The sequence below is a fragment of the Triturus cristatus genome, chromosome 4_1 (genome assembly GCF_964204655.1).
Source record: "Triturus cristatus chromosome 4_1, aTriCri1.1, whole genome shotgun sequence".
NCBI lineage: Eukaryota > Metazoa > Chordata > Amphibia > Caudata > Salamandridae > Triturus > Triturus cristatus.
Window position 1 is genome coordinate 883,427,005 of NC_140585.1, and position 27,492 is coordinate 883,454,496.

Below are 27,492 nucleotides of genomic sequence, written 5' to 3' on the forward strand. Positions count from 1 at the left end.
ACCGTGAAACCTAGCTGGTGAAGTAGTTGGATTGTAGTGGCGGTGTGATGTACACATTGTTTGTAGGACGTGGCTTTTATTAGCCAGTCGTCCAAATATGGGAAGACGTGAATGTGCTGTCTTCTGTGGTGTGCCGCCACTACCGCTAGGCACTTGGTGAATACCCTTGGTGCTGTTGTGACCCCGAATGGGAGCACCTTGAACTGGTAGTGTTGCCCGTCCACTACAAATCTGAGGTACTTTCTGGGAGCATGGTGTACCGGAATGTGAAAGTATGCGTCTTTCAAGTCCAGTGTGGTGAGAAAGTCGTTCTGGGAGAGGAGCGGAAGTACCTGCTGAAGTGTTACCATGTGAAAATGGTCCGAATGTATGTATGTGTTTAGAGGCCGGAGATCTAAAATAAGTCGTAGTCTCTCGTCTCTTTTTGGTATCAGAAAATATAGGGAGTAGACCCCTAAATTTTGCTGATTGGTGGGGACTTGTTCTATCGCATGTTTTTGTAGGAGGGAGATTACCTCCTGTTTTAGTAATGTGGAATGTTCTTGTGACATTGGGCGTTGCCTGAGTGGGATGTTTGGGGGGGTAGATGTAAATTCTAGGCAGTACCCTGAACGAATAATTTGGGTCACCCATCTGTCTGAGGTGATGGTCTCCCAGACGTGGAGGAAATTTTGTAGCCTGCCCCCGACCGGAGTGGGATGGGATGGTCTGGAGGGAGCAGGGGGAAGTCATTGGGGAGGCGGTGTGGCAGAGCGGGCGGTATTTGTTTTGCCTCTGCCTTTATTGTTATTGCCCCTATAGCCGCCTCTTTAATAACCCCTTGTGAAGGTGGATTGAGCAGGGGATTTGTAGGAAGTGGACGCGCTATCTGAGGAGTAGCCTCTGGTCGTACCCCGAAAGGAAGAGCGGCGAAAGGAGCGCCTAGGAGGGTGTGACTGTAGGGCTCCCATAGATTTCGCAGTATCTGTGTCTTTCTTCATCCTCGAGGGCCTCATCCACCTTTGGGCCGAATAGATGTTCTTGGTCAAAGGGATGATTTAATATGGAGGCCTGTACCTCAGGTTTAAAGCCTGAAACTCTCAGCCAAGCATGGCGACGGAGGAGGACGCTAGTGTTAATGGCCCTGGAGGCTGTGTCTGCTGCGTCTAAGGCACAGCGTATAGAGGTGTTAGTTATAGTCTTACCCTCTTGAATTAATTCATTGGCCCTATTTTTGTATTTTTCTGGGAGATGGTGCATGATGGTTTCTAATTCATCATAATGGGCTCTATCGTATCTGGCTAATAGCACTTGAGTGTTGGCGATACGCCATATATTGGCTGCATGTGACGCAGTGCGCTTTCCTGACGCGTCCAGTAACTTTGACTCTTTGTCAGGTGGTGGTGCTTCGCCTGACGCCTGGGAGTTTGACCTCTTCTGTGCAGTGGAAACCACTAGGGAATCTAGTGGCGCTGGCCCTTTGATATAGGCAGGATCTGTGGGGGCAGCTTTATACTTTTTCTCTATGCGTGGGTTAATGGCGCTAGCCCTGACTGGGTCTTTAAAAACCTCTGGCGCATGTTTTATTACCCCCTTGAGCATAGGTAGTATGGAGGTAGACCTATGTGCGGTATCAAAGGTGTCGAGGAGGAAATCCTCCTCTACCGGGTCAGTGTGTAGCTCTGCCCCGTGATAATGTGCCGCCCTCTGAAGTAGGTGGTGAAAACCTAATGAGTCTTCTGGTGGAGATGGCCTGGATGGGTAAAGGTCATCTTGTGGGACATCTGGAATGTCTGGATTATTATAGTTGTCCCATGGGTCTGGGGATCCTGTAGGGGTGGGGTCTTGTGGCACATCCCCTGGATCGTAATATGGGTTCCCCTGATCATCATGGTCTGGAGACGGGGTCGGGGAGCGATGAGGCAGGGGTGGAGGGGGCGGAGGTGGAGAGGGTGGAGGAGGTGGGGAAGGCACTCTGAAAGGGGAGGTAGCAGAGTCTTTCCTCTTTGGAGGTGGAGGCGGAGCCGGTTTGTCCAAATGTCTCTTTTTAGAAGAGAGTGCCAAATGTCCAGTTTTTGGATCCTTGGTAAGTGTCTTTTGCAAGGGATCCGGTGTAAACAGTTCCTGTGACAATGTTTGTTCCGTCGGCGCCGAAGGTTTCGGGGCCGATGACTTTTTAGGCTTGCCCATGCCGTGCTTTTTTGGAACCTCCGATTTCTTGGTCGGCGCAGAGGTAGGCTTCGGCGCGGAAGTGTCGGTGCCGAGGGCCTTATGGGGTTTGGTCGGTACCGAAAGGCTGGGTTTCGACACCGAGGACTTTGGTGCGGAGCTCGGCGTCGAGGTAGAGGCCGGTCTCTTTTTCGGTGCCGAAGTTTGTTTCTCGGCATCGCTGGCAGGGTGGCTCTAGCCTGAGCGCCGGAAGGCTTATTTGGCTTCTTCACCGGGCCCGAAGGTGGGGTGTTTGAAGCAGTGTCTCTGGTCTTGCCTAGGCCCGGAGGCGAAGACGTGACCGAAGCCTTTTTGGGTGTGGGCGTGGGAGGGGGTATAGTACTCATGACCCTCTGCGCCGGAGTGATGTCCTCCACATCCGAGTCGTCGGCTTCGGAAGCACTGACGAGGTCCTCTTCGGTGTGCTGCTGTCCCGGAGCTTCGACGTCGTCCCCGAAGAGGTCGACTGGAACGGAGGTCGAGGAGTGCGCCATGTTTCGTCTGGCCCTTCGATCTCGAATAGTCTTTTTTGATCTGAAAGACTTGAAGGCGGGACAGTCTCGAGCCTCGTGTTCAGGGGAGAGGCAGAGGTTGCACACCTCATGAAGATCGGTGTGGGGGAATTTGGACCCACATCGAGGGCACTTCTTGAATGGAGTTCTTTCCATCAGCCGGGACTGGAGCTTGGATAGGCCCGAAGGCCGCCGTCGACGACTGGAATCGAAGATGTGTCGAAGAGAAGGTGATTGAGGAGATCTGGATCTGAACAATACTGCGATGAGCGAGGATTCTGCTTCGATCCTCGAACTGGAAATGTTCGGAACCTGAGCGCGAAGTATTACATCCGAGCCCGATGGCGGAAAAAAACAATCTGAGGATGGAGCCGAAGCCCATGCGCAATACGAACCAAGGGAGGAGTCACCGCCCTCGGGACTTCCAAAGTCTTTCCAAGAGGAAAAACAAACTGCAAACATCCGGGCCCAACACCAGATGGCGATCTATGCAAAAGTGTGTAATCTGCAGCTCATATGCCTCGAACTTTTAGTTTCCTATGCTAAATCAGAATCTGAATGATCAGTTGTGTCAGTTTGATTTTCTACAAAAGGTTGGGAAACAAACTTTAGAACCAGGAGGGTACCCCTGAAATTTTATGGATAGACACCAATGGCACTAAAGTTAGGGACATCGGTCCAGGTTTACTTTCTTTTCTCTCCTCCATTCTCTTATGATCATGCGTTGTAGAAGACTTGTCCAAGCCCCCTACTCCTTCCACCAGATAGTGAACACTATGCATACTGGATGGAAAGAACCATTTCAGCAACTTGCAGCAGCCACATTCTACCCAAAAAACAAGGGTACCAAATTAACTGTAGTGGGACCCTGGAAGAAGCTAGGCTCAACCACCTATTTACCACAGATATTTGATCTTGGGAACCTCAGCAACCCTGCAGTGTGCTAAGCATACACACCAAAGCAGAAGAACCCCTCTAAGATACCATCACAGAATTGTTGGGAAACAAAAGATATTTCGATATTACAGGAAGAAAAGCCTTGTTGTTTTGTACATAAACAAGGAAGTACTCACAAATGTGCATGCATGGAGTGTGTACCTCATGAATGGGTAGGTGAGGGCCCCAGAATGGATGGGGTGACCCCTAACACCATAGCTACCAAATGCGGCAGACTCTGCTACTTTGCCCAGTTACAAATCCCTCTTAATATTGTGCCAGAGTTAGAATCTCAGAATTTCAGTCCTGGTCCCGTCTTAGACATCAATAAAAGAGTGTAGTCCGAGACTTTTGGTGAAGTTCATAGGCCTTCGAGGATAGGCCAGCAAGAAATGCATCCATACTGCATACACTGCCTGAGGCCCAACACATATGATGCGAAAAGGGAAGCAATATTTTCTTTTTTTTATCTAACTAATTACAAAGAGGTGAAATTGAAGACATAACGCATCCAAAACAGAGAGAGAAGGGTATCTCACAAAAATGGGAAAAGCAAATGGAGAAGTCACTAGGCATGTTGGAGCACACAAAAAACATAAGCTTGGATAGGACGCTGTGTGATGAATCATTAAGGGGTCAGAGCTGGTGGATAAAGAAGAAACTGGAAAATTGAGTCTCCTTGCCAAGTTTTACAGTGACAGCATTTTTGTAGAAGCGTTTTGTAATCCTGCCTATAGTGATGATGTATTGATCAGATCAGAGATTTAAGGAAAAGCACCCTGAATGAGGAAAGAATGGTCACCATGGGATGGGCAATTAGTTGGCCCAATCAAAATGTGTATTTTGCATCAGATATCTACATGGCCTAAATGTTTGATTAGTATCTGATGGCTAGATACACTAAAACAATTGAGAGGCTGTCCTCTTTGATTATCAAGGCGAAAAAGATATCATATGAAGTCACAATGCATAACAAACAACGGGTACGTCCTAAATCATGGCAGAATGTTTAGAAAACACAAATTGCATTACCCTTAATGCAGCAAATGAACTAACCTTCTGGAGGAACCTGGGGTGATGCGTCTCTGGGAAGATACCTGTAATGAAAACAAAATGAATCAGAGATGTATCGGTTTTAAATACATTTACAGTGTTTTTCTACATGAAAGATCAAATGTAGATGGAATAATTTTCTGGTTGACAAACTGAAGGAACTAGGAAAGCATGTTTGTTGCACACACAGCTTGCATGGAAGAGAAACAAAGACCTGGCAAAGCCAATAGGCCTTGCCTATATCATGCGGTTGTGTCTTGCAAAAGGCGTGCACACGCATCATGACGTATGCCTACTGAATGAAGTAGTGGCCATTAGTTGTATTTTTTTATTTTACCCATCCAAGAGGTCGACACCACTTTGGGTAAGGTAAATAAAAGTTTCAGTTGTGCCAAAAAGTGGAGTAGCTTAACAGCAAACAGGAGCTGCGAGGCACCCAAATAAAAGTTGTAAAAAAAGTAATTTGAAGGCCCACAAGGAATGGGAGAGCAGCGATGGAGTGGGTGGGGAAAGCGTTCATGGAAAGTACCCATATGTGGTGGGAGGAGATTAAAAAAATAATAAAGCAGGGGTGGCACCACAAAAAGCGCTTGGTGTGGGGACAGACATCTAATGGGAAAGCAGCGCACAAGGGAGACAGGACTTAGAGGGAGGGGGAGCAGCAGAGTGTATGGGAGGAGTGTATTGGGGGTAGACACAACACACACAGGAGGGAGAGAGCTAGAAAACATGCGCCCTCTCAAGGAGGGCTGAAAGATAAAAAGCAGTTACCTAAATATCAGCAACAGAAGGATACAAGCCAGCCAATCAAAAGAATGGTAAAGAGATTATGCACCAGGGGATGGGCAAAGACAAGAAGAGGAAGGACTAAGACCTAAGACACAAGTAAATAAGAGAGGCAATAAAGCCAACCAACAATAAGCAAAGGGCGAGCTCTACGTTCACAGTAGGATTTAGGTATAGTTCACAAAAGGTCTTTTGAAAGACCTAAAAATACTGATTTTATCCCCATTTCTTTGATGGCATACCTGTGCATGGCTGACATGACACTTTTTCCCCCTCTCCTGACCCCTTCCATACAAACTATAAGTGCCATTTTCAGTGCACTTTGTACTCATCAATTGGTCAAAGGTGCTTGAGTGGGTAAATCATTCATGATTTCTTAGCATCAAACTAAGGGCTAAGGCAACTTTGAGATTGTAACGATGTAATGCTCAGGCCATTCACTATTCTTGTTCGCTCTCATTTTTCCTAAAATTCGCTCAGCAATAGTTATCAACTCTCCCCTTCTGGTCCCACCTCTGCTCCGGGAGAGCTCACAAGTAAGGATCCCGCTAGCTTTCTTCCAGTAGTCCACCTAGGATCGAGAAAGCCAAAGGTCTTGACAGGAAATGCTCTGTAGCAAGTACTGGGACATGAAAGGGAGAAGTGAAACAATGAGAATTAACGGGCAGTTGCTCATGCTCCTTCTCATGCCAGTACTTAAACACTGAGGATATACAAAAGAAAAATACTTCAACTGCTTTCTCCAGGCCAAACAAAACACTGTGATGACAGAGGGCTGCAGTCACATTTAGTTTAATGACATACCATTATCATAAAACCCCTTCAATCCTGCCAAACCTTATATCACTTCCCTACATATTGTCTATTTAATGGAGACAAAAGTCAAGGGAGTCACCCATTTTGTGGCCATGCAGAACTCCGCAAGGAAAGCCCTTCATCCCTCTGTACAAGAAGCTGCTGTCCCACCATGCAATGTTCTCAGGTTAGCCCTTAAAAGTATGATCTACACTTCCTCAGATGCTACAGATATTAAAGACTTGATCCTCCTGCTCAGAGAATTTAACTCTTTTTCTGACAGCACTGAGATGCATTATCAGCCCATTACTTTGTCAAAAAGCAACCAAGGTAGTCAGGTAAAGCCGTATTGCTCCTGTTGCGTCCAAAAGCTGTAGCTGGGACTCAGTGTCTGATAAAGGTGAAGGAAAAAGCAATAGTAACTCTATTACATGCCCCGTTAAATGGCTGGACCTACATTCGGGAGAAACTCTGGCCACAGTCAGAGCACAAATCTATCGAGGAAGAAGCATTATAAACTGGAGCTACCAATTCCGAAAGAGAACCTGGGCAAACTTGGAGGACCTACTATGCGGCCACCATCAGTTGTCATAGCATCAGAAACTAGCCTATTCTTCTATCAAAATGTACACAAGGTTTTTCTGCCCTCTTCATCTCTTTTATTACCATTAAAGAAACACTCTCCCTTGCCATTTTGGGCCCCAAATGATTGTAAGTGTCCCTACATCAATATCAGATTTACTGATTAGAAAAAAAAAAATACCCCTCTTGAACCAGGTCATGGCTAACAAGAGGCCTTTGGCATCTGATGAGGAGATTGAACATGGGTCCGCTTCAGAGGGAGTCTCAGATTGCGGCGAAAAAGGGGGCAAGAAATTAAAGAAAACTAAACACCTTGAGGGTGCTTCTTCCATTAACAACACAGGGAGTCCATGCACCTCAAAACATACTGGCGGTCTAAGTACCTCAAAGAGATCAGGAGGTCTAGGCATCTGGAAGGTATTGGGTGCCCTACGCGGATGAAGAGCTTTTAGATGAGTACATTTTTGACCTGGGCTTAGATGGCTTCCTTACAGAGAAGGTGCTGTATACCTCCAAAGGGATAGTCAAGGATACCTTGGATCAAGAGAAGTTCTCTCCTCATAATATCAGACATCCATGGAGTGCAGAATGGGAAATACTGCGAAATTTCGCAAAACTACAGCAGTGACAGATATCACGAAGTTAAAATGACTCATAACTTTAAAAATACCTTTACTACCAAAAACGATTGTTTGCACACCATAATCTGTAATCCTGTCGATTTTTTCCGAAACTCCAACAAGCCATTTGGCCTCTACGTGTGAGTAAAAAGTCTATAGGTAATGAACTGTTGAAAAACACGTTTTAGGACCGCCGTTTTTTTCTTTCTGCCCTCTTAACGAATCACCCCGAAACTTTCCGTCATCAGCCAATGTAGAAAAAGCCTTCATCGTTTCGGGGAGAATCGTCACATGGGGCAAGGTTATTAGCGAAAAAATTATCAGAGGAATTGCTATACCTGGTGGCTCTTGCCACTCTTACACATATATTTATATATGCATTCCACACCTCTTCACACAGGACGTTTACTACATTGTGTTTCTATGTGAGCCCCTTCTGTCTATCTAGATATCAATCTAGATAGGTAGATATCTAGATGGATTGAAGAGGCTGTGCCATTCCAAAACTCTTTGTCAAAGACACTTTCTCATAAAGCAACATTAGGTGGTAAACATCCTGTCGCGGATTATAGGGTCGAAATGTAATCTCATCCCACTTCTCTTTTAAATGAGAAATCTAGCCTGTCAGGTCTCTGCTTTGAATGCTAAGCAAGGAAAAGTGGGGAGAGAATCCAGTCTGTCAGGTGGAAAAAGGTGTGGATTTCATTTGGTATGGAATTATTAAAAAGAGTTAAGAGACAGATTGGTTTGGGGGTGCTCTATGGACACAGCTCTACTCCAGGACACCAGCTTATATCACAGCTGTAGTAAGCATGCTCCTTACTTTCCGTGGGTTACTTCTTATCACAAGAGCATTGGCATCATATGAAAAGGTGAGGTCTCTCTGACTGAAATCTCCCAAGATTCTCTCATTTACCCAAAGAATTCCTTAGGTTGGAGTGGTTGGTCTCCTTTCAAAGCCCTTCAGCACAAGCAGGTAAAGGAGGATTTACCTCATTCTACAACAGATGTTACTTGGTCTATGATCATGTCTCAAAAACAAATTCAGTACTGTATATTGAACCGTTTAATACCTTGGCTGTAGAAACTGTTTATTATACAAGGCAGTTAATGCATATGTAAATAATCCCCAAAACGATTACAAACATAGCATGAGGACACAGGACAGCAGGTGGAGCGTTTGCGCTGCTTTGATTATAAGGCTTCTTACGCGTACCCATGTAGATGGGGACAAGTCGGGGGCTCTTCTGGCCTGGTTAGCTAGCCCGTCGCGGAGAGAGACGCCGATATTAGAGATCCGAGATGACCAGGGAGACGCCTGTTTTACTCAGGAGGGTATTAACGAGCTGTTCCATGATTTTTGCAGGGAGTTATACAGGAGCAAGACGGCTAGCACGGAGGATGACCTAGTGGATTTCACGCGCGAGCTTCAGTTTCCGCGGTTAGATGACGAGCAGGCGGAGGCACTGGGCGCAGATATTGGATTGCGAGAGGAGCGGGCGGCTATTAAACATATGGCACGGAATAAGAAACCGGGAACGGATGACCTCCCGATCAAATTCTATTTAACCTATTCTGAACACCTAGCTCCGCACTTCATAGAATTATATAACGAGGCGAGATGCCTGGGCCGCCTCCCGGTCTCCACGAGAGAGGCGGCTATCATCGCTCTTCTTAAGCCTGGTAAGTCAGCGTGGGACTGGGCAGCATATCACCCGCTCTCCATGCTTAACACGGACTATAAGATAGTAATTCGCAAATATTGGCCACTCGGTTATTACCACACATGCCAACCTTAATCCATTGGGACCAAACCGGTTTTATTTCTGCCCAAAATACGGCTTTAAATATTCGGCGCTTATTGTAGGTGCTCGAAGCGGATTCTTATGCGAAAGACACTGCTGCAGTATTTGCCATTGATATAGAAAAAGTATTTGACAGTTTGGAACGGCCGTAGCTGTTCCATGTTATGGCCGGCTTTAGGTTGGGAGACACATTTATAGCATGGACGGCGTTGCTCTACCAGTCCTCCACGGCGCGAGTTAGAACGGGCGGGGGATATCTGAAGCTTGTGAAGTGAGCCGGGGCACGAGGCAAGGATGCCCATTGTCCCCGCTCCTATTCGCATTGGCTATGGAGCCCTTGGCGATGAAGGCTAGGACTGGGAGGTACTACCGGGGTCTACAAGTAAGGGAACAGACCCACCATATAGCCTTGTACGCTGACGATTTACTCATGTTTGAGTGGATACGGGGCAAGCGTTACTGGGAGCAAAGGCACTGTTGCATAGTTTGGGGGGAGGTGTCTGGCCTCAGAGTTAATTGGGCCAAATCATGCTTATTCCCAGCCGACGGCAGTAGAGGTGGCCCGCAGAGTGTAGCAGGAGTGAGGTGGGAAAATAGATGCCTCCCGTATTTGGGGGTCCACATTTATCATGCACGACCGGATTTGCTAGAGGGTAATGTGATTAGAGGGATGAGAGGGCTGGTGGGCAATTTTGAGTTCTGGGGTACGCTGCCATTATCGGTGGCGGGGCGAGTGGCCCTCCCTCGGTTGCTTTATTATTTTGTGACCCTACCGAATTGGATACCGGCGCAAGTTTTTAAACAACTCACATCCATGATGACGGGCTTTTTATGGGGCACTGGAAGGCGCCGGGTAGCCCTATCTATATTACAGCCCGCGGTCAGAGGGTGGGTGGGCGGTCCCGGATTTTAAAACTTATTATTTAGCTGCGCAGATGCAGTGGTTGACACAGACAATGGCGTTGAAGTTGCGAGGCCTGGAGCAAGAAAGAGGGGGAGCCCCAGAGCGGAGGTTTCTCTCACAAATCCTATTGGACCTTCCTGTCTGGATGGGTGTCCTATCTGAGGATCTTAAGACAGCGAGACAATGTTGGAGGAGGAGTGTTAAACGAGCAGGTTTGACATCACCCTATGCTCCCGATATACCGCTTTCCATGTGTGAAGCGCTTCCCCATGGGGGCTCCTGGCGCGAACTGAATGAATGGGATGAGAGAGGGCTAACAACTATTGGGGACTTATATGAGGACGGGTCTCTGCTGCCCTTCCATATATTGCAGGAGCGGTTTGACTTGCGAGGAGGGGACTTTTTGCTGCATGCGGCTCTTACGGTGGCCATACGGGCACACTGGAAGGAGTGTCAGACTGAACCTAGAAACTTCTTTGGGTTGCCAGTATATTGTGACTGCAGCAGGGAAATATAAGGCAGTCACGTGTCTCTACAAGCGAATGACTCAGGAGAAGCTGGCTCCCTTGGAGGTACTTAAGCAAAAATGGGAAGTGGATGTGGGGGATGAGATACCAGATAGGGCTTGGGCTGACATAATCGTGCAGTCGTGGAGGGCACCAGGAATGCTCGGTTTCAGTTGGTGCATTTCTATATTCTGCACAGGGCTTACCTCACCCCGGCGAAAATCAAAGCATATTTTAACACAGAAACGGATGAGTGTCCGCGCTGTAGACGAGAGGGAGCGGATTTCCCCCATATGATGTGGGGATGCCCGTTATTAGCAGATTATTGGACGGAGGTAGTTGACCTGTTGAATGCAGTGACGGATAGAAGTTTGGACCTGGACGTGGGGGCATGTGTCCTACACTGGTTTCCTCATACGGCTAAAACCAAGGTCATTAGTAAGTTCAAAGACACGGGGTTATTGTTTGCAAAAAGGGAAATCACAATGCACTGGAAAGCGAGAGTGGCCCCTGGAGTAGCTAGATGGAAAACAGAATTCATTAAATGGGCGGAATGCGATGGGATAGTGCGGTTGCAAATGGCAAAGAGATCGGGGAGCGAGAGGGTACTGGAGGCGGCCAGGGCATGGGAGCATTTGGTAGGATTGTTGAAAGATCCAGATAGTGATAGTGAAGATGATACTGCACCGCCCACACAGGAACCAGAGCAACGCCTCGCAAGTCCACAACAGTAAAGATGGGGACTCACTTGCAGCACGTAGAATAGGCGACCAGAGGGGTGGAGCCATGCACATGTTCACGTTCTCAGACTACGGAACTAATTCTAATTGTGAGATGCTGAAGGTTATGGATTGTAAGGTATAATACTAGAAGGGACATGCCTGGAGGGCGGGGAGGAGGGGGGGGGGGAGGGAGGGTAGCTGGGTTTTTTGGTAGATTTGTTTTCGATTGATTATGCTTCATAGTGGGTTTATAGCGTGTAGATATTGCCCAATGAGATGGGTTGTATTTTTGAAATGGGTCAAATCTCAATCTTTTGTTTACTCCGTATTTTTTTGATTTGTCAATTAAGAGATAATAGATGGGAATGTGTATTGGGGCTCATTATAGAGTAGGGGACTGTATGATTGTAGAGGCATCTGAGATTCATGCTGTCAAGAATTGACACCAACTTGAGCCTAATGGTTGTACCCTGAAAAATCAATAAAGTTTGTTTTAAAAAAAAATGAGGACACAGGATGAAGAGGCTGATCTACAGAGAGGTCTTTCTTAATTTTCTAATGTATAGTAGTCATTAACCTCATCAGGAATTTCTTTGGATATTAGATAAACTGTCGTTCCACTTTTTAAAGGGAAGGCCAAAGCTGTTTACCCATTCCCAACTCTCAGGACTTATCTTGTGTTGGTCATATTCACGAGGCTAAACAAGTGTGTCTAGTCGGCATTACTTGATCACTACCACATGCTTGCAAACAAAGATTTTGAAGTATTCAAGCAAGCGAACAAATGTTGAGCAAGTGAGTATTTTACCAAGAAAAGAACAATAGTATGTATTCATGCCGTGACTAAACAATCCCAGCGAAGCAATTTGTGCATTTCCTTTAATCACATATCCACTTTTACAGTTTGAGACAAAAGATTATTTCACAGTAAGATTTTTCACTAACAATATATAAAATGTTTAAATATAGTTACTATAAAAATGCTTACCTCCATTAGATAAGCAGAGACTGTTGATAACAAGGTGTCCTGTCCTATTGTACTCGAACCTAAACAAATAATAAATATGTTAACAAACAGACGAGACACTGGAAAAGCAGAAATGAAATATTTAATTTTTTATACAATTACTTTCCCCTGCCTGAATCTAAATTAATCATAAAAGTTATGTCTAATGTTTATTCTTCATCAGAAGAATATATGTTGAATTCAAACACTGAGGGCCGGATTCCCAAATAGCCTTTGCAGTCATGGCAGAGGCTCTGCAGTCGTGGAGGAGGATCCGCAGTCGTGGCCGGATCTCCACATTGCAGTTTTTCACTGTGGAGCCTATGCCACGACTGCGGAGCATCTTTGCAAATTGGACCCTGACTATTTCGGTAATCCGTGGGAACCAGAGCAGATATATTAGGTGCAGAGTGCAACACTTAAGGTAGACAACTACGTACAAGTCAAACCAAACCTCCTAAGCTCTGAAAAACCCAAGTCCAATAAGGAGCAGATAGTAGTCTGGAGGTGATGAAGTCTCATTCTTCATTAACAGAGAGACACACAACGAGTCATGGAATTAACCATTTGGGCTTAGTGAAAACTCCAGCAATGTGCCCAACCAGGCCCACCTCTACACAGTCTATGCTATCCATTTTAGGAACAAGGATACCAACCTCTCCAAAACAGGACTACTTTACACCTATTTCCAACACACAGGGCCAGTGAATGCATTCCTTGCATTTATGGACCCTCGCCTGCACAATTGCATGTGGCATGCTTCCTCATCGGGTCAGCACCCGGTGTGGCAACATTCACAGGGTGTGCTCAATCCCACTTCAGGAGGGGGCACTTTGATATTAACAAGCAAACGTTCTTTTAAATGTAGTACATTGTCTTTGTTTTTAAACTGCCAATGGTACACCTAATTAAAGAAAAATGGGGTATCCTTCTGCAGTGAGCGGCTCCCGCGAAGCGGGGGCCGCGAGCAGTATTAAGCATCAGGCTAAGGGCGGAAACACAGGGAAGAGGACACAGCTGTGCTGGAAACCGGGCTGCTGGTCCTCACAGTCCCGTGAGCTTCAACACTCCACAAACACCAGAGTAGTCCTTCTGCTGCGAGCGGCTCCCGCGAAGCGGGGGCCGCGAGCAGTATTAAGCAGCAGGCTAAGGGTGGAGACACAGGGAAGAGGACACAGCTGTGCTGGAAACCGGGCTGCTGGTCCTCGCAGTCCCGTGAGCTTCAACACTCCACAAACACCAGAGTAGTCCTTCTGCTGCGAGCGGGGTATCACTTGTAGGCAGTTTTATTTGTCCTCCCAGGTTTCCCACAACATTTAAAAGAACTGACGCTTGTTTATATCAAAGTGCTCCTCCCTTCCCCCCCTCTTTTCGATCACCCATTACAACATTTAATTTCCCTATTGTGCATAAAAGCAGAGCCTTAAGATGCAAAAGTCCTCTTTAATTGACTCCTAAAAAAGCCCTCTCATTTCTTCCAGATCCATCTTCAAGCAAATTATTGGAGGTCAGCTTGTCAAAGTGAAAAGTAGAACTTAGAGAAGGTTGGGTTAGAAGCTGGGCATAGGGCTCAAGATATGTTGCTCCTAGGAGGCAACAATTCTTATGTATTACCAAATGGTCCCAGCTTTGTTATTAACTTCTGCTTCTGGACACAAGTGACTGTCTCTTGCAATGGTGAGTTATCCAGACAGTCAAAGAAGTATTCAGATGGCTGCAGACTAAAGTGTGGCAGGAAATTCCAAGTAAAAGGCAAACAGCAACACTTTGGGTTAGCTGGAACCTTTGATATAGACTACATAAAAGGTCCTGATGTAGTCTAGCCTTGATCCTATCACTAAACAAAAGACAGTTTAGTGATGTGCTTCAGTAGATAAGACAGATCCTTTCTGGAAGACATAGATGATTAAAAAATAAATTCGAGGCATGCCATCAATCTGAGAGGAAGATGAGAGCTCTTGGTCAAATATGAAACTGAGGTTTAGGAGATAAAAATAAGCTGCAGCAGTATCCAAAAGTGGGAGGCCATTATGTCAGGAGATTTGTCTCCCTGTTAAAATGCATTCGGAGTTGGAGTATTATTCTGTGATTTAGATGACCTTCTTGCATTATGATCACAACTAGGTTTATGCCTTCTTCCAGATGTGCTCATTTGTCTAGCAGTATTGTCTCAGCTCTTCTGTAAAAAGGATCTAGAAACATGCGCAGCTGTGTGAATATTCACTGTTTATTCCCATCAATGAACATACACGACTGGAAATGTATATTTACAAAACAAGCCAATGAAGTAATAGTTTCCTAAACTGGCAGCTTATTCTACAGTTATGTCTGAAAAAATGGATGCAAATATCTTCACTACTTTATCACTAGGCAGCCATGTTTTGCGAAGTCAACCCAGTCAACTTACAACAGTAGTAGATAGAGAAAAAGTAGGCAGTTTGCCAAGGTATATTTAGCACTGGGCATGGTATTGTTAATTGAAGTGATGTGATTCGATAAGAGAGTCCCTGTGTTTTCTCTCCATGGTCCATGCCCCAATTCTGTAGTTTGTAGCTAAATTTATTTTCCCTCTGCCGCTCTTATATCAGACGTTTGGACGAACCAGGCAGATTGCACTGTTCAGAGGGGAGACCTTGATGCAACCTGCCACATCCTCATTCACCTCTCACTATCATATCACTGATCATACCTAAAGTTGCAAGAAATTTAACACTTCTAGAATTCATCCTTTCCCTCACCAACAAAAGATAGTTATAGATTTTCCTCAATCTGTTCTAGGCACATGACATTGGTTACCACGTTGGTGGGTCATCTAGCCCGGTTGACACATTTATATCCAGATCTCCAGTATGTCAATTTATAACTACTGAAGGTGCAAAACCTTTTTGACATGTAAGGAAAAGGTTCATACTTGTAGCACCAGTTCTGTGGGAAGGCATCTTCACCAGATTCAAACCTGTAGAATAATTTTAAGCCACTAGGCTGGACCACCAAAACACCCACAATTGCAATTTTCTTACATTTTCAGAATTTATACAAAATGATGTTTCTAGCTTTTACCTTCAAAAAATCAAATCAGTAAACAAAGAACACTTTAAAGTACAGTCTCCTGTGAAAGGGACAACTGCCTCTTTCACTTCTCTTTCTAAGATAGATCACATATATTTGGCTAAGGAGCTCAGCTCCAGTTGTCACTTTTCTTTTTAAAGAAAGAACAAGGAATTCACATTTTGTCCCAAGTAGGGTTTTCATCTTTACTTGACTTCTACACATCCGAGCATGGTTTATCTGATGCCTACCACAGTGGGTGCTCCAGTTTTTTTTGTCCTGTCTGTCATCTACAGTGCTGAAGCCCTGATCAGGGTTGCTAAAAGCATCTGTGCCACCTCTGGTGCAAACGAAAGCCCTATGAGCTACCTGATCATTGGAATTAGAGGGTATTTTACATTAATACACATGTATGCCTCCTCCCACTGAAGCAGAAGCAAAGGTTGGTTTGAGTTCTTATAGAAGCCTAGCTGACTTGGTTGTTCATTCTGTACACCTTCAGGAAACCTTAAATGTACCAATGTCAGATTTCACACGTTAAAGCCTTAATCCCTGTCTTGACTTTTCTTGTTTAAATTGAAACTTTGAAGTTGTGTTTTCAGTCAAGTGGACTTTGATAGAGACCGATGTGGTCTGATTGACTGCGTTTAAAGTAAAAGGCACACAATGTTGCTTTTAGTGAAAGTTTTCTTTACAAAAATAGTTTTAAAAAGGAGCTACATATTTTCAAATTGTTCGTGCACATTCAGTTAGATGTTCTACTGTTTATGATTATGAAATAAATTCCATTGAGGAAAACTACCATTTACAATCTTGATGTTTTCCAGTTCATAGAAACCAACTGATGCAACAAGGGTAAAAGTTTGTTCCATACACAATCTATTTAGTCAGAGTCTCCAATTTATTCAAAATTGCAAACATACAACTTTAAATGATGTAGACTCTACAAAAGTGCTGTTAAACATGACACTAAGTCTACCGTGTTTCTCTGAAGAGTGGAGCATGGTGGGGCATGGGTCACCTTCATACAGGTGTGTCATAACACACACACACTGTCAAAGTGCAAAATGAAAAAGTTTGCAAAAGACAAGACATTTTTATCCCAGCACTAGATGGGAGGATATGCACGAACCTATAAATGAATCATACAGCAAAACTGAAATGCAGATATCACCAGGGAGCACCACACAAGCAACAGTCGAATGAGATGAGAAAAATGAACGGCACCTAAAGTAGAGGACTACAAAAAAGCCATAGTTAAGGCAGGCAATGGGTCAGACTATAGGCATCAGGCAACCCTTCCAGGTTCTCTAATTTCGTATTTCTTTTGAAGGCAATAACGCAAGCCTGTAAATGACTGTGTAGCTCAGCAATTATGGCAGTGCAGTCAACTCCTTGATGTATGCAACGGAACACTAGGCGTGAATCACTTCTATATTTTATTTACAAAGTACTTCTCTCTGCTGGGGCCAGTAATGGCTGTTAATTGCCCACCACCCCTGAGTTATGGGCCAGAGTCAAAGCCCAGCAGAACAGCTTGATCTTGTAAGAGAAATATGTGAACAAAGTTGGTCTATAACGTACTGTTTAACTGTTATGTTATTTTAGTTTTGTATGGCGCACAGCTACCAAAAAGGTTTCCCAGCGCCAGTCTGATAGGAATCAAGAAAGCAGAAAAGGTACCAATTAAACAACCAGGTTTTTAACTCTTTGCGAAAATTAACATAAACAATTTCCTTACGGAGCAAAAGGGAGAGAGCATTCCACAAAATCGGGCCCAAACAGGCAAAGGAGCGACCACCCATCTGGGAAAGTTTGATCCTAGGAACTGAGAATTTTGCTTGTGTGTTGGAGCGGAGAAGGCGGGACGGTAAGTAGAGGCAGACTAGAGCTTTCAAATATTGAGGGGCCACTCCAGAGTTAATCTTGAACATGTACCTCAGGGCTTTAAACTTAATGCGAATGTCAATCTTGAACCAGTGGACATCACGCAGAGAAGTAGAAACAGAGGCATTTCTGGGAATCTGGCAAAGCAATATGGCGGCAGAATTCTGTACCACTTGCAGCTTACGTAACACATCTTTATTGGCTCCCAGGTAGAGGATGTTACCGTAATCTAGTCTGGAAGTAATAAGAGCTTGGACTACTGTTCTCTGAGTGGAGCTTGGGAGCATCCAAATGATTTTATTAAGCCATTTAAGAATGGTGAAACAGGTTGCAGCCATCTTCACTGCTTGTTGATGCATTGATAACTTATCGTCAATTACAAATCCTAAATTTCGGACTTGGTGCGTAGGAAGGGGCAGGGCACTCATTTCAGCAGGCCAATGAAGAGGGCCCTCGATGTATAGTCCATTTGGGTTATGCATTTCTACAGCCCAAACCTAAATGTTGGTATCCAAGGGGACATCAGCAGAATGCATGCATACACCCTCTAGTTTAATTTACCGTCATTGCTCTCCCGGTAATTGCCAAACCTGTATTTATCGTCACCACAACATATAGACAGTAAGATAATGAACATCCACCCCCCCTATCTCACCCCCACTTTACGACATTTATATCCACCCCACTGTCCTGCATGCTTTATGTTCCTGCTGTACAATATCATTGTAACAAAAGAAGTTTGGAGTTAACCCTGTTGCATCAATTCAAACAGCATCCCATACGTGCCGAGTCAGACAACTCCACGCAAGCATCAGTTGACTTACAATCACAAGCCCAGACTGGAAGCTCACACATCACCACTTAAACAGCAATAGACACGTAACGAAGCACGACACAGCAATCACGTACCACACAAGACAGCTCAACGAATAACGACGGCTGGACAGACCCCCCGTAGCAGAACTCTGTCACACCTACCAACAGTAATACAATAGCCCCGGCACCCCGTCTGTCCCACATGCCAAGGTCCACAGAGTACTAGCCCAGTTTCATCCCTCAGTTCAATGCTGACATTGGTTACCGAAACGACTGTATTGAGTGCAAGATAGATGTCAATCCAGAGAAAGGATTGTAGTGTCCAATGTCGATTATCACATGAAATGAAGCCAATTTCACATGTAATGCAATGCGTTTCTGTTACAGTAATGTTAATAAAAATGTTTCAACCTCATCATTGTAACAAAAGAAGTTAATGTCCATATTTCATCCATTCAACTGCGAGAGCAAATCATAGCACTCTAGAGAGGGCGCGTAAGATAGCCTTAGGGAGAAATAGTACTGAGGCGTGACCTGCAGGACTCTTCTCGATTCCAGTAACAACCTGTACAGAAGCTCCTGGGCAACCGTATCCCCGTAGTCATGGGACAGAAGATTGACTTTCTGGTTCTGAAGGCCCAGGTGGCTCAGCAGTGCTTCCACAATGCTTGCTTGTTCAAAAATCGAATAGCGATGGAGCCTCTGAAAAGCAAAAACGTATGTAAAAACAAAAAATCATTTAAAAGGAAAGCCTAGTCCCTCAAACAAAATATTTTTTTAAATAACTCATGCTGCTGTCTAGCAACATATTTATTTCAGAATTAATAACATTTCAATTCTTCTTTCAGGGCGTGATCATAAAATCAGCAAGCCTTAAGTGTTTTTATTGATTGGTTATACCTGTTGCACAATTATCAAAACATTTTTATTACTATTATTATTAATACCAACAACACAATATAAAAAAAGCTATGTAGCCTACATGCCCTGAATAATTAGTAAAAATTGCAACAATGGCTTAATATACTTTATTACGTATGTCGTCAGAGAAAAAACAAAAAAAAAAAACATCTTTTTGATACACTTAAGGAGATAAGCAAATCATGCTGCAACATCTTTAGAATCCAAACACTCAATCACTAGCTTCCCAGTGAAGGCTTCATGGTGTAACAACAGCAGTATCAAGAAATGTTTACTTAATATAAGTGGCAAAGGACAAGCCTAAATAAAATACATAGCATATGTAAAATGTATATTACAGATAAATCCCACCACTGTCCGACCCTCAACCTAAGACGTGAAATTCCCTAGGTAAAATAGTAGAACTTTATTGCTTCGAAAAATCAATAAAATATTTTTTTTTATCTACAACATCCAAGGCCATACTTTTCAATAGTATATTAATCACGTTTGCATTTACAATACCACTCGTAAATGAGTATCTCCAATCAATTGAACTGTTCAGTTTCTGAGAACTCCCCCATTTAGTGCCAATTCCATTTTAATTACCTTTAACACCACAAAAAGACACTACATAAAAGGTCTCCTGCATGGCAAGTCTAATATGCCAAGCAGATCTTTCAAATCCACTATAATGAGAATAGAGTTAAACATGCACAGCCATAAGTCATTCTTAGAATACGACTCACTGAGCAATGAACTAAATGAAAAAATAGAGATGGATTTTGAAGCACAACTAAACCAATTAAAGACAGCAGTTTCTAACTCCAGTAAAAACAATGGTAGACCACTCATTTAAAAATCTCAGGTGAAAGCAATTAAGTAAAGTGCACAGCCATATTAGATATGTTTAGATATTGGATACAGTAGATATTGGAAGAGCATTTGCTCTGAACACCAATATAAGCCAAGAAAATGCTTCAGCTACTGAACTCTCTGACAGGTGAAGTTTCACATTATGCTCCTATGAAATTGAACAAGTATAATAAGAGACACAATTCAATTAATATCATGTATGTCAGACTTTGAAACTTTTACTGCACAAAAAGATTTGAAGACACATTTTCTGCAAACGCTGCACCAACGTTTGGCGACTTCAGCAATAAACATCCAGTGCATTTCATTCCAATTTCTCATAGTACTGACCACAACAAGGAATGGAGAGCAGAACACAAATTTACTTCCAAAATGATGCAGTGAGTACTGCTGCTTTAAATTACAGTAGCTCCAAGCTATTTACCGGTTTATCGCTGAATCCAAAGCCCAGGAAATCTAGGGCTATCACTCTGTGAAATCTCAGTGTCAGCCCCTCCCAAATCTGAAAACCAAGAGACAGAGATTTTAATTTAAACCTGTTCACTTTATTATAATACTTATATTAGTAAAAATAATTATATTAGTAAAAGTGTTTTATATAATTCACACTACTGCGGACTTTTGCCATTTCATTGTGTTTTAAATGACACGGTATATGTACTATTCCTCAATACAGTGATAATGAATCTACTATTCAACAATTTAAAGATAATTTAATTTATTGAGTTTGATAAGAAAGACCTCCTGGGATTTTACTGGTAACCTAAAGATCAAACACACACTTAACTTTTAAACAGGCTCTACTCGCTTATAAAAGTTAAACAATGTTCTAATGAAATACCAAGATGTTTTCACATCTAAATAAATGTGATTCACAACAAAAAACAAAAAACAATACTGATTTCAATAATAATTCTTAAGTGCTTTTTTCTGGTTTTCCCTGCACAGCGCTTGTGCTGTGCTTGTGAAATATCTTGTATTTAAACCAAGAAAAACGAAAACTCCTAAAAGGGCTTATTAGGTTTTGCTTGCACAACGCTTGCGATGTGCTTGAGAAATCGCTTGCATTAAAAACAAGCATTTGCAATGCAATAGGTCTCGCATTTGCCAGAGTTTGAGCTATTGGCATTGTAAATGACAATGCCTTTTATTTATGTGCTTTGAAAACCTGCAAGCGGTGCATAAACACGCACTTTGTACTTATAGTCCTTGCTTACGAGAAGCAAGGCTGGTAGTAAAAGAGATTCAGTTACTGCCAGCCTTGCTTCTCATAGGCAGCGACTATAAGTACAAAGTGCGTGTTTACACAACGCTTGCAGGTTTTTAAAAACACATAAATAAAAGCCATTGTCATTTACAATGCCAATAGTTTGTGTAACGTGCTATGTGACAAGCTCGATGTGTGTGTCCAATACATATATCTGAAAGCATTCTTTGACATGCACTGAGCAGCACTCACGCTGTGCTCCAAGCAGGGCCCATTTGGTGCATGTGAGAGCTGCAACGCTGTTGTGCAAATTGCAACCTCGCCTCTTAGAAGTGTGGCACTGACTCTAAATCTGGTTGAGAGCACACATATAGGCTTAGAGATGCGGCTGCTTCATTACAACACATGCTCATCGTCAAAAAAAAATGCATACAAAAAGCTGGGAACAGCAGTTATGTTGGGTGTCTCATGTGCGCAAAAGGGTAAAAATGGAAACAAAACAAACATTAGAATCACGTTACGTGATAAGAGGGCTAACTGTGATACCCCACTACCTCGTGAGCATACGAGCTTGGACTTGAAATTGACCAGAAAAGGGTCAAAATCAATGGAGCGCACGCCGTTCACAACAACTCACGAGCCTTACCAGCTACCGGTGGCATCACAAAAACTCAAAACGAAAGCACAGACTCTTACAATGAGAAAAGCCCTCATTTTGGAGCCGCGACGAACAATCAAAGTGAGCGCCCGGCTGAAACCAAGAGCAAACACCAATAAAGCCTAGGAAGAGAATGTGAGGAATTCCGAAGGCTAGTAAGTTAAACATTACCACACCTAAGACGTTGCAATTGAAATGCAGCTAAAACGAATTAAGGCGTATTGTAAATGCCTTCAGACTTTAAAACCTGTCAGTGCACATGTATGATGTACATTACTCATGCATTCTATTTTTAACGACAGACCATCATTTAAAAGAGGAAACGCAACAAACATAACAAACAAGCAGGAAGTGGGATATGGGAAGGGGTGGCAAATGGTGATCACTTTTGCGGCCGCTTTGATGTTCTTAGGAAAAGCGCGTGTCACAGAAGGCAAGAGGGCACAGAAATACAGTAAAAACGAGTGTCACAGAAGGCAAGAGGGCACAGAAATACAGGAAAAACGAGTGTCACAGAAGGCAAGAGGGCACAGAAATACAGGGAAAAACGAGTGGCACAGAAGGCAAAAAGGGCAGAGAAATACAGGAAAAACAAGTGTTGGTGGGTCAAGGGACTCTAGGGAGGTCCTTGCCATTAGTTACCAGCTCTGACTCGAGAGCGTTTATATAAAAAAAAAGAAACAAAACAGGGACTAAAATTAAACGGTGTCTCACGCCCTTGCTGAAATAAAAAATATGGGGCACAATCTCCATTTGTGTAAAGGAAACCTGAGCCTTCGTATCTCTATGCAGACGCATGCCATCTCAAAACCCATCCTCTGTATTTCTAAAATCCATTACAGAAACTGACCCCCTACTCACTATTTGATCGTCACCTTTCCTTATTTGGAAGCAATATTAATTTGAAAAATGAATGCAGCTCATCAGGGCATTATTCATCTGAATGTTTCAATAGAAATTCTACCCGCTTCTAGTCTCATTTGGAGGGGCCAAAGCATGAACTAGTGGGAAGGGCCTAGCAACCCCTCCCTTTCCCTGTAGCTTCCAACCCTGTCATTTTCCCAAAATCATGCGTGATGTGCTGCTACAGTGCAGGTTTTTCCTTTGAATTCTGGGACTTATAGATTTATTTATTGCATTATAAAACAGGGCTACAAGTCCCAGAATTCTAAGGAAAAAACTTCGACAGGACAAGTACACGTACCTGGGAAACTTGCCAGCTCTGAGCAGCTACCTGCTACTTTTACTCATGTGTGAATTCTCTTCTGTGCAATACTCGGGCTTGCAAGTACCTTTTCAATACACAAAAGACAAACTGATGGGCATTGTAAATGCTTATTCTGCACACTGATTTTACGCATATTCATTTACATTGCACACTACCTTTTTTAATCTTCACTTGTAATATTCTCCACAATAATTCCATATCTCTATTGGGTCTCAGCTGAAAGTCTAAACCTCAAGTTTCTGCAGTTTATTCACGCATTTCTTTCTTCAGATTTTGCCTCTAACCAGCCAAAGCATGAATCCAATATATTGGGGAGGGGGGGGGGGGGGTTAGTTGAAAGTAGAACATGATTTTCTTGCACAGTGAGAAGCTATCACAAGTTTTTTTCTAAATCTCGCTTTTACTGGCCGTGCCATATTGCTTTTAGAACGCTTGAGAAAGTCTGGTGGGGGCTGAATCTTTTAAGCCATAATAAAGAGTGGAACTGGAGGGGCACTTAGAAAGGGTGAAACAACAGCGAGGCCTCATTAACATGCAAATGGTCTTTTAAAGACCTGTGAAGTGCTCGGGAGCGGCTGTGTGTGGCCCGGGAAGCTGTCTCATCCCGGGCTGCCACACCCGAGGGGGGGGGGGGGGGGGGGGGGCGCTGAAGCCCTTTGAGTCCAATGAGTGTTGCGCGCCTGGCAGTTGCCGTGTGTTTACAGGCAGAAGTTACCCCTTGAAACGATTGGATTTAAGCAAGCAAAGTCGGACGCCCCCGCAATCCCAGAATCCTGCATTAATTTCTTCCAGACCCGTGTGGAGCAGCCATGGGTATCCTGTATTCAGAGGTACGTCCTCATTCTACGTTTGGTGTTTGACTGAAACCTAAAAGCCACCTCGTGAGTGAACCCACACGTTAAGTTAATGAATGCATAAACATGTATAATGAATGCATAAACATGTACATTTTAAATGCGAGCAGTTACCTCTTTGGTTCCTTAAAAAATAATATTTAGAGCCAAGCTGTTGTTTTATTTTATCTCCCACATGTATATTTTGCAAAGGCACGCTGAGGGTGATAACGAGTCTTTCTTGAACCAACGGAAAAACAGTCACTGTCTCTAATGCTCAGAAATGTTGCTGACTTTTTTTCCCCTGAGGTACTGAATTCTAAGCATGAAACTTTTGAGAGTTAGTCGGTCCGTGTTGCATAGTACATTTACCCGGCGTTGTGCAAAGCCGGGGAATAAGCCGATATGCAAACATGCCGGCCCCTGGAGCAGTTTTGAAAAATAAGTTGCCTCTTTCGAGCGATCAAAGCGTGCCTCACTCGCTCAACCTATAACGTAGAGACGAAAGTGAACACAATACTAGCGGGCCTCAAGTTTGCTTACGATGGGTGGGGGCGTGTGGTTTTCACAGTGAAAGCACCATTTATACTGTCTTGTACTCGTTTTGCAAGTGAAAGTTTGTTAGTGTCTACAAAATGCTGTTTTCACGTAGTCCGATAGATACTGTGAGAATGTGTGTGCGGCATTGGTATGTGAAAGGAGTGTGAGCAGTGGCCTGTTTGTTCGTTCTTTTAAGATATGTGAGGGTGTAAGGAACTGGGAAAGGCGAGGTTCATTCCTCTCTGCAAAGATGGGGAGTAGGGGCAGACTACAGAATGAAGAAAAGCGGATGTCAGGTGAAGAGGAGTGCGTAAAACTCATTATATGCCTGAATGTGTAATGTAAATGGGGTGCTATGTAAAGCGCTCCAATACCTTCGGGTCGAGTTCGCGCTATATAAATATGCAAAAAAAAAAACAAGACAAGCCCGGTGGAGCGTGGCACGCGCGCTTGGCGGGGGCGGGGGAGCGGTCATTATTCACAGCATGCCTCTGCAGACATATAATTAACTCAGCAGGTCTTCCGGAGAGGAGCACTCAACGCGCAGATGCTGTTCATGTGAAGCGCGTTCACAGACAGCAATCACAACAATCTGCGCGTGCCCCAGTCTGTCTCCCTTGAGAGGCATCTCGGCGACAATAGGTCTCGAGAGCGAGACCTAAAAAGGGGGGGACTTATTAGGTTTTTTGTGCACCGCGTTAGCACTGTGCTTCAATCGTCATCAACCGGCGAAGAAGTCCAGGTGTGCGAGGAGCGGAGAGAACAGGCGGTGACCAAAGCGGTGTTGAAGAGGAGGAGCCCGCCGAGCGCTGGAGCGAAGAGTGGTGGCGCCCACCAGAGGAGGCTGGGGAGTGGCCGCACGGTGAGTGAAGACAGTTCCAGGGAAGGTGGGGGTGGATACGAGGGTGGCGGGAGGAGGGTTGACAGTGGGCACGAGTTGGGTTAACTGGCTCTCCCCGCTAAAGCACGTACCTTTTTCTTTTAAGACCGCACATCCCTGACAACGTTCCATCACACTTCCCCACCCTGGTTCCTATCAAGCCTAGCGTGCGCAACAAGACGCCATTCGTCTGCCCAAGGAACACTCCCATGGTTTTAAGGCAGGTTGTTTATCGCCCACGTCTGGTATAGTGCGCACCGTGAAACCCTTGGACTTCACCAATTTGTGGTGCAGATGACTGGTAGTTTTGTTCAATCCCCTCCCTATAGTATAGTATCACTGACGGCCTCCTTTTTCTTCTCCCTCTATGAGCCTCCGGGAGGAAACCAGTGCAACGGACGAGTCAGCACAAGCAGGCTCCAGCATCAGCCCCAAGGCGGACAAAGCTGATCAGCCACTTTCCAACCCCCATCCCAGAGCGGAGGAGACAAAGCAGGAAGGAAAGAAGACCAAATCACTATTGTCAAACCCAAGACATTAACCCCTGATAATAAAACACTATCTTTTGGGAAATACATCCAGCTTCCGCGTCTGTATATCTGACCCGCCCTCCCACAGGCACACATTCACCACTCATCTGTCTTGTCTGATCCTGATGTGTATGTGCGGCCGTCGGCAAGTACTGCTTGGGAGGGTGACCCACTCACATACATGGACACTCACACTCATGCATTCACAAGAAGACGCACACACACACACACACTCACAAATGCACATACATTCATGCATACACACACACACCAATCAGCCAATTAAAACACAACACTTACCTGCTGCAGCTCTCAGGGGAGGGAAGCATTGGAGGTGCCAGGAGGGTTGGGACGGCTGCCTGCCCTCATTGAATGATCTTAGGCCAGCTGATGAGGGGAGGCAGCAAGTCCCTACCTTGTCACAGAGTACGATGGGGTCAGTGAAAGTTGCTGACCCCCCACCCCACTCTGTGACGAGGGGTCAGTGATTGACACACAGCTCTGGGCACTTCAGGGCTTAGAACTGAGGTAACCAGGTCTGAGGCAATCAGTGACGCTCCCCCTCGTCCTGAGGGGGAGGGCCTAGAGGTGCTTTGCCGAGCTGAGGGGGGGTCAAGCCCACAGGAGTTGTGACATTCTCAGCCCGGCAAAGTTCAGCTCAGGCAGCCAGGAGGCTACTGGCTGCCCGACTTGAAAATAAAGAGATGGGGTCAGGCCAACCTTTGTTCAGCCTGACAAAGTTTGGGGACAAGGCCCCTTCACCTTTATGGATGGGCTGCTGCTGACACAGCTGCATGAATGTTTTGTTTAATTACAGAATATTTTATTCTGCTTTTGAATACATGACCAGCTGGGAAGGAGATGTGCATAGTGGCTGGAGATGCTGACATTGGACCTGGAGAACTAGGCGTGATTCTCTGCCTCAGGTGAACATCCGGTGATGAAGTACTATGATACAATGTTAGCAATAGCTATCATGTGTGCATGTGCGTGTATCTTGCACTGCTGCCGCGGGTGCTGCTCCCATTGTGTGTGCCTTAAGGAAGTCTATGACCACTTTTAACTGGGCAAAAGACAAAACCTGCTTTTGTTAATGCTTGTGTAGGTGGATGAGCAGTGCCTCATGAGTGATTGCTTGGTCATATTCTCCTATAGAGAGGAGAATGAGGCCCCAATTACTTACCAGTAATCTTCATTACTTAAAGTCTGTACCATCACCGTCTAGCCCTCCCTCCAAAGGCATGTCTGTATTTACAGACAGGTGAATCATCTACAGGCAGAGGGACGTTGGGAAAGTAGGCGGGAGTAGTTTCCAATGTTGGCGCCTTGTTTCCCCAAAATAGCTGTTAGCCTGTTTAGGAGAACAGACATGGGGGGGCCAAGGGTGCATGGACTGTGCCCTAGCTTGGAGGGGTACAGGCCTAGTCAGCCATGTTGCCATGGCATGGTGCAGTCTGCTTGCAACCTCTGTCCTCACAACTCATCAACTGCAAACAGGGGAGAGGCTGGAGTGGTTGGTTACGCCCACTTGGGAATAGAATATCCTTGGCAGCTGGGCTCTGTTCCTGACGTAATAATTGCAAATGTGAAAAGGCACTACATTTGAGGGCACAGCGAACCAAAAGTGCATCGTTTAACAAAAGAAGCCTATTAACTCACAAAGTAAGACTAACTT

General features: G+C 44.6%; 2 protein-coding genes across 6 annotated transcripts in view; one reads left to right on the forward strand and one right to left on the reverse strand.

Moving 5' to 3' along the window:
- The window catches only part of MEST (mesoderm specific transcript), a 336,158-nt gene that overhangs the window by 146,829 nt on the left and 161,837 nt on the right, over positions 1–27,492 (reverse strand). For all 5 annotated transcript variants that reach the window (XR_014981372.1, XM_085653607.1, XM_085653609.1 and 2 more), the window contains 4 exons: positions 20,366–20,443; positions 18,731–18,867; positions 12,397–12,455; positions 4,692–4,732 (listed from right to left, as the gene is read on the reverse strand). Coding sequence is in view for 4 of the 5 variants with exons in the window: in XM_085653607.1 (XP_085509733.1) it covers positions 4,692–4,732; positions 12,397–12,455; positions 18,731–18,867; positions 20,366–20,443 (315 nt within the window). In the remaining variant the exon portion in view is untranslated. The remainder of the gene's footprint in view (positions 1–4,691; positions 4,733–12,396; positions 12,456–18,730; positions 18,868–20,365; positions 20,444–27,492) is intronic.
- Positions 23,829–27,492, forward strand: part of CEP41 (centrosomal protein 41) — a 295,708-nt gene continuing 292,044 nt past the window's right edge. The window contains exon 1 of the mRNA XM_085653604.1: positions 23,829–23,864. Within this exon, the coding sequence (XP_085509730.1) occupies positions 23,844–23,864 (21 nt within the window). The 5' untranslated portion in view covers positions 23,829–23,843. The remainder of the gene's footprint in view (positions 23,865–27,492) is intronic.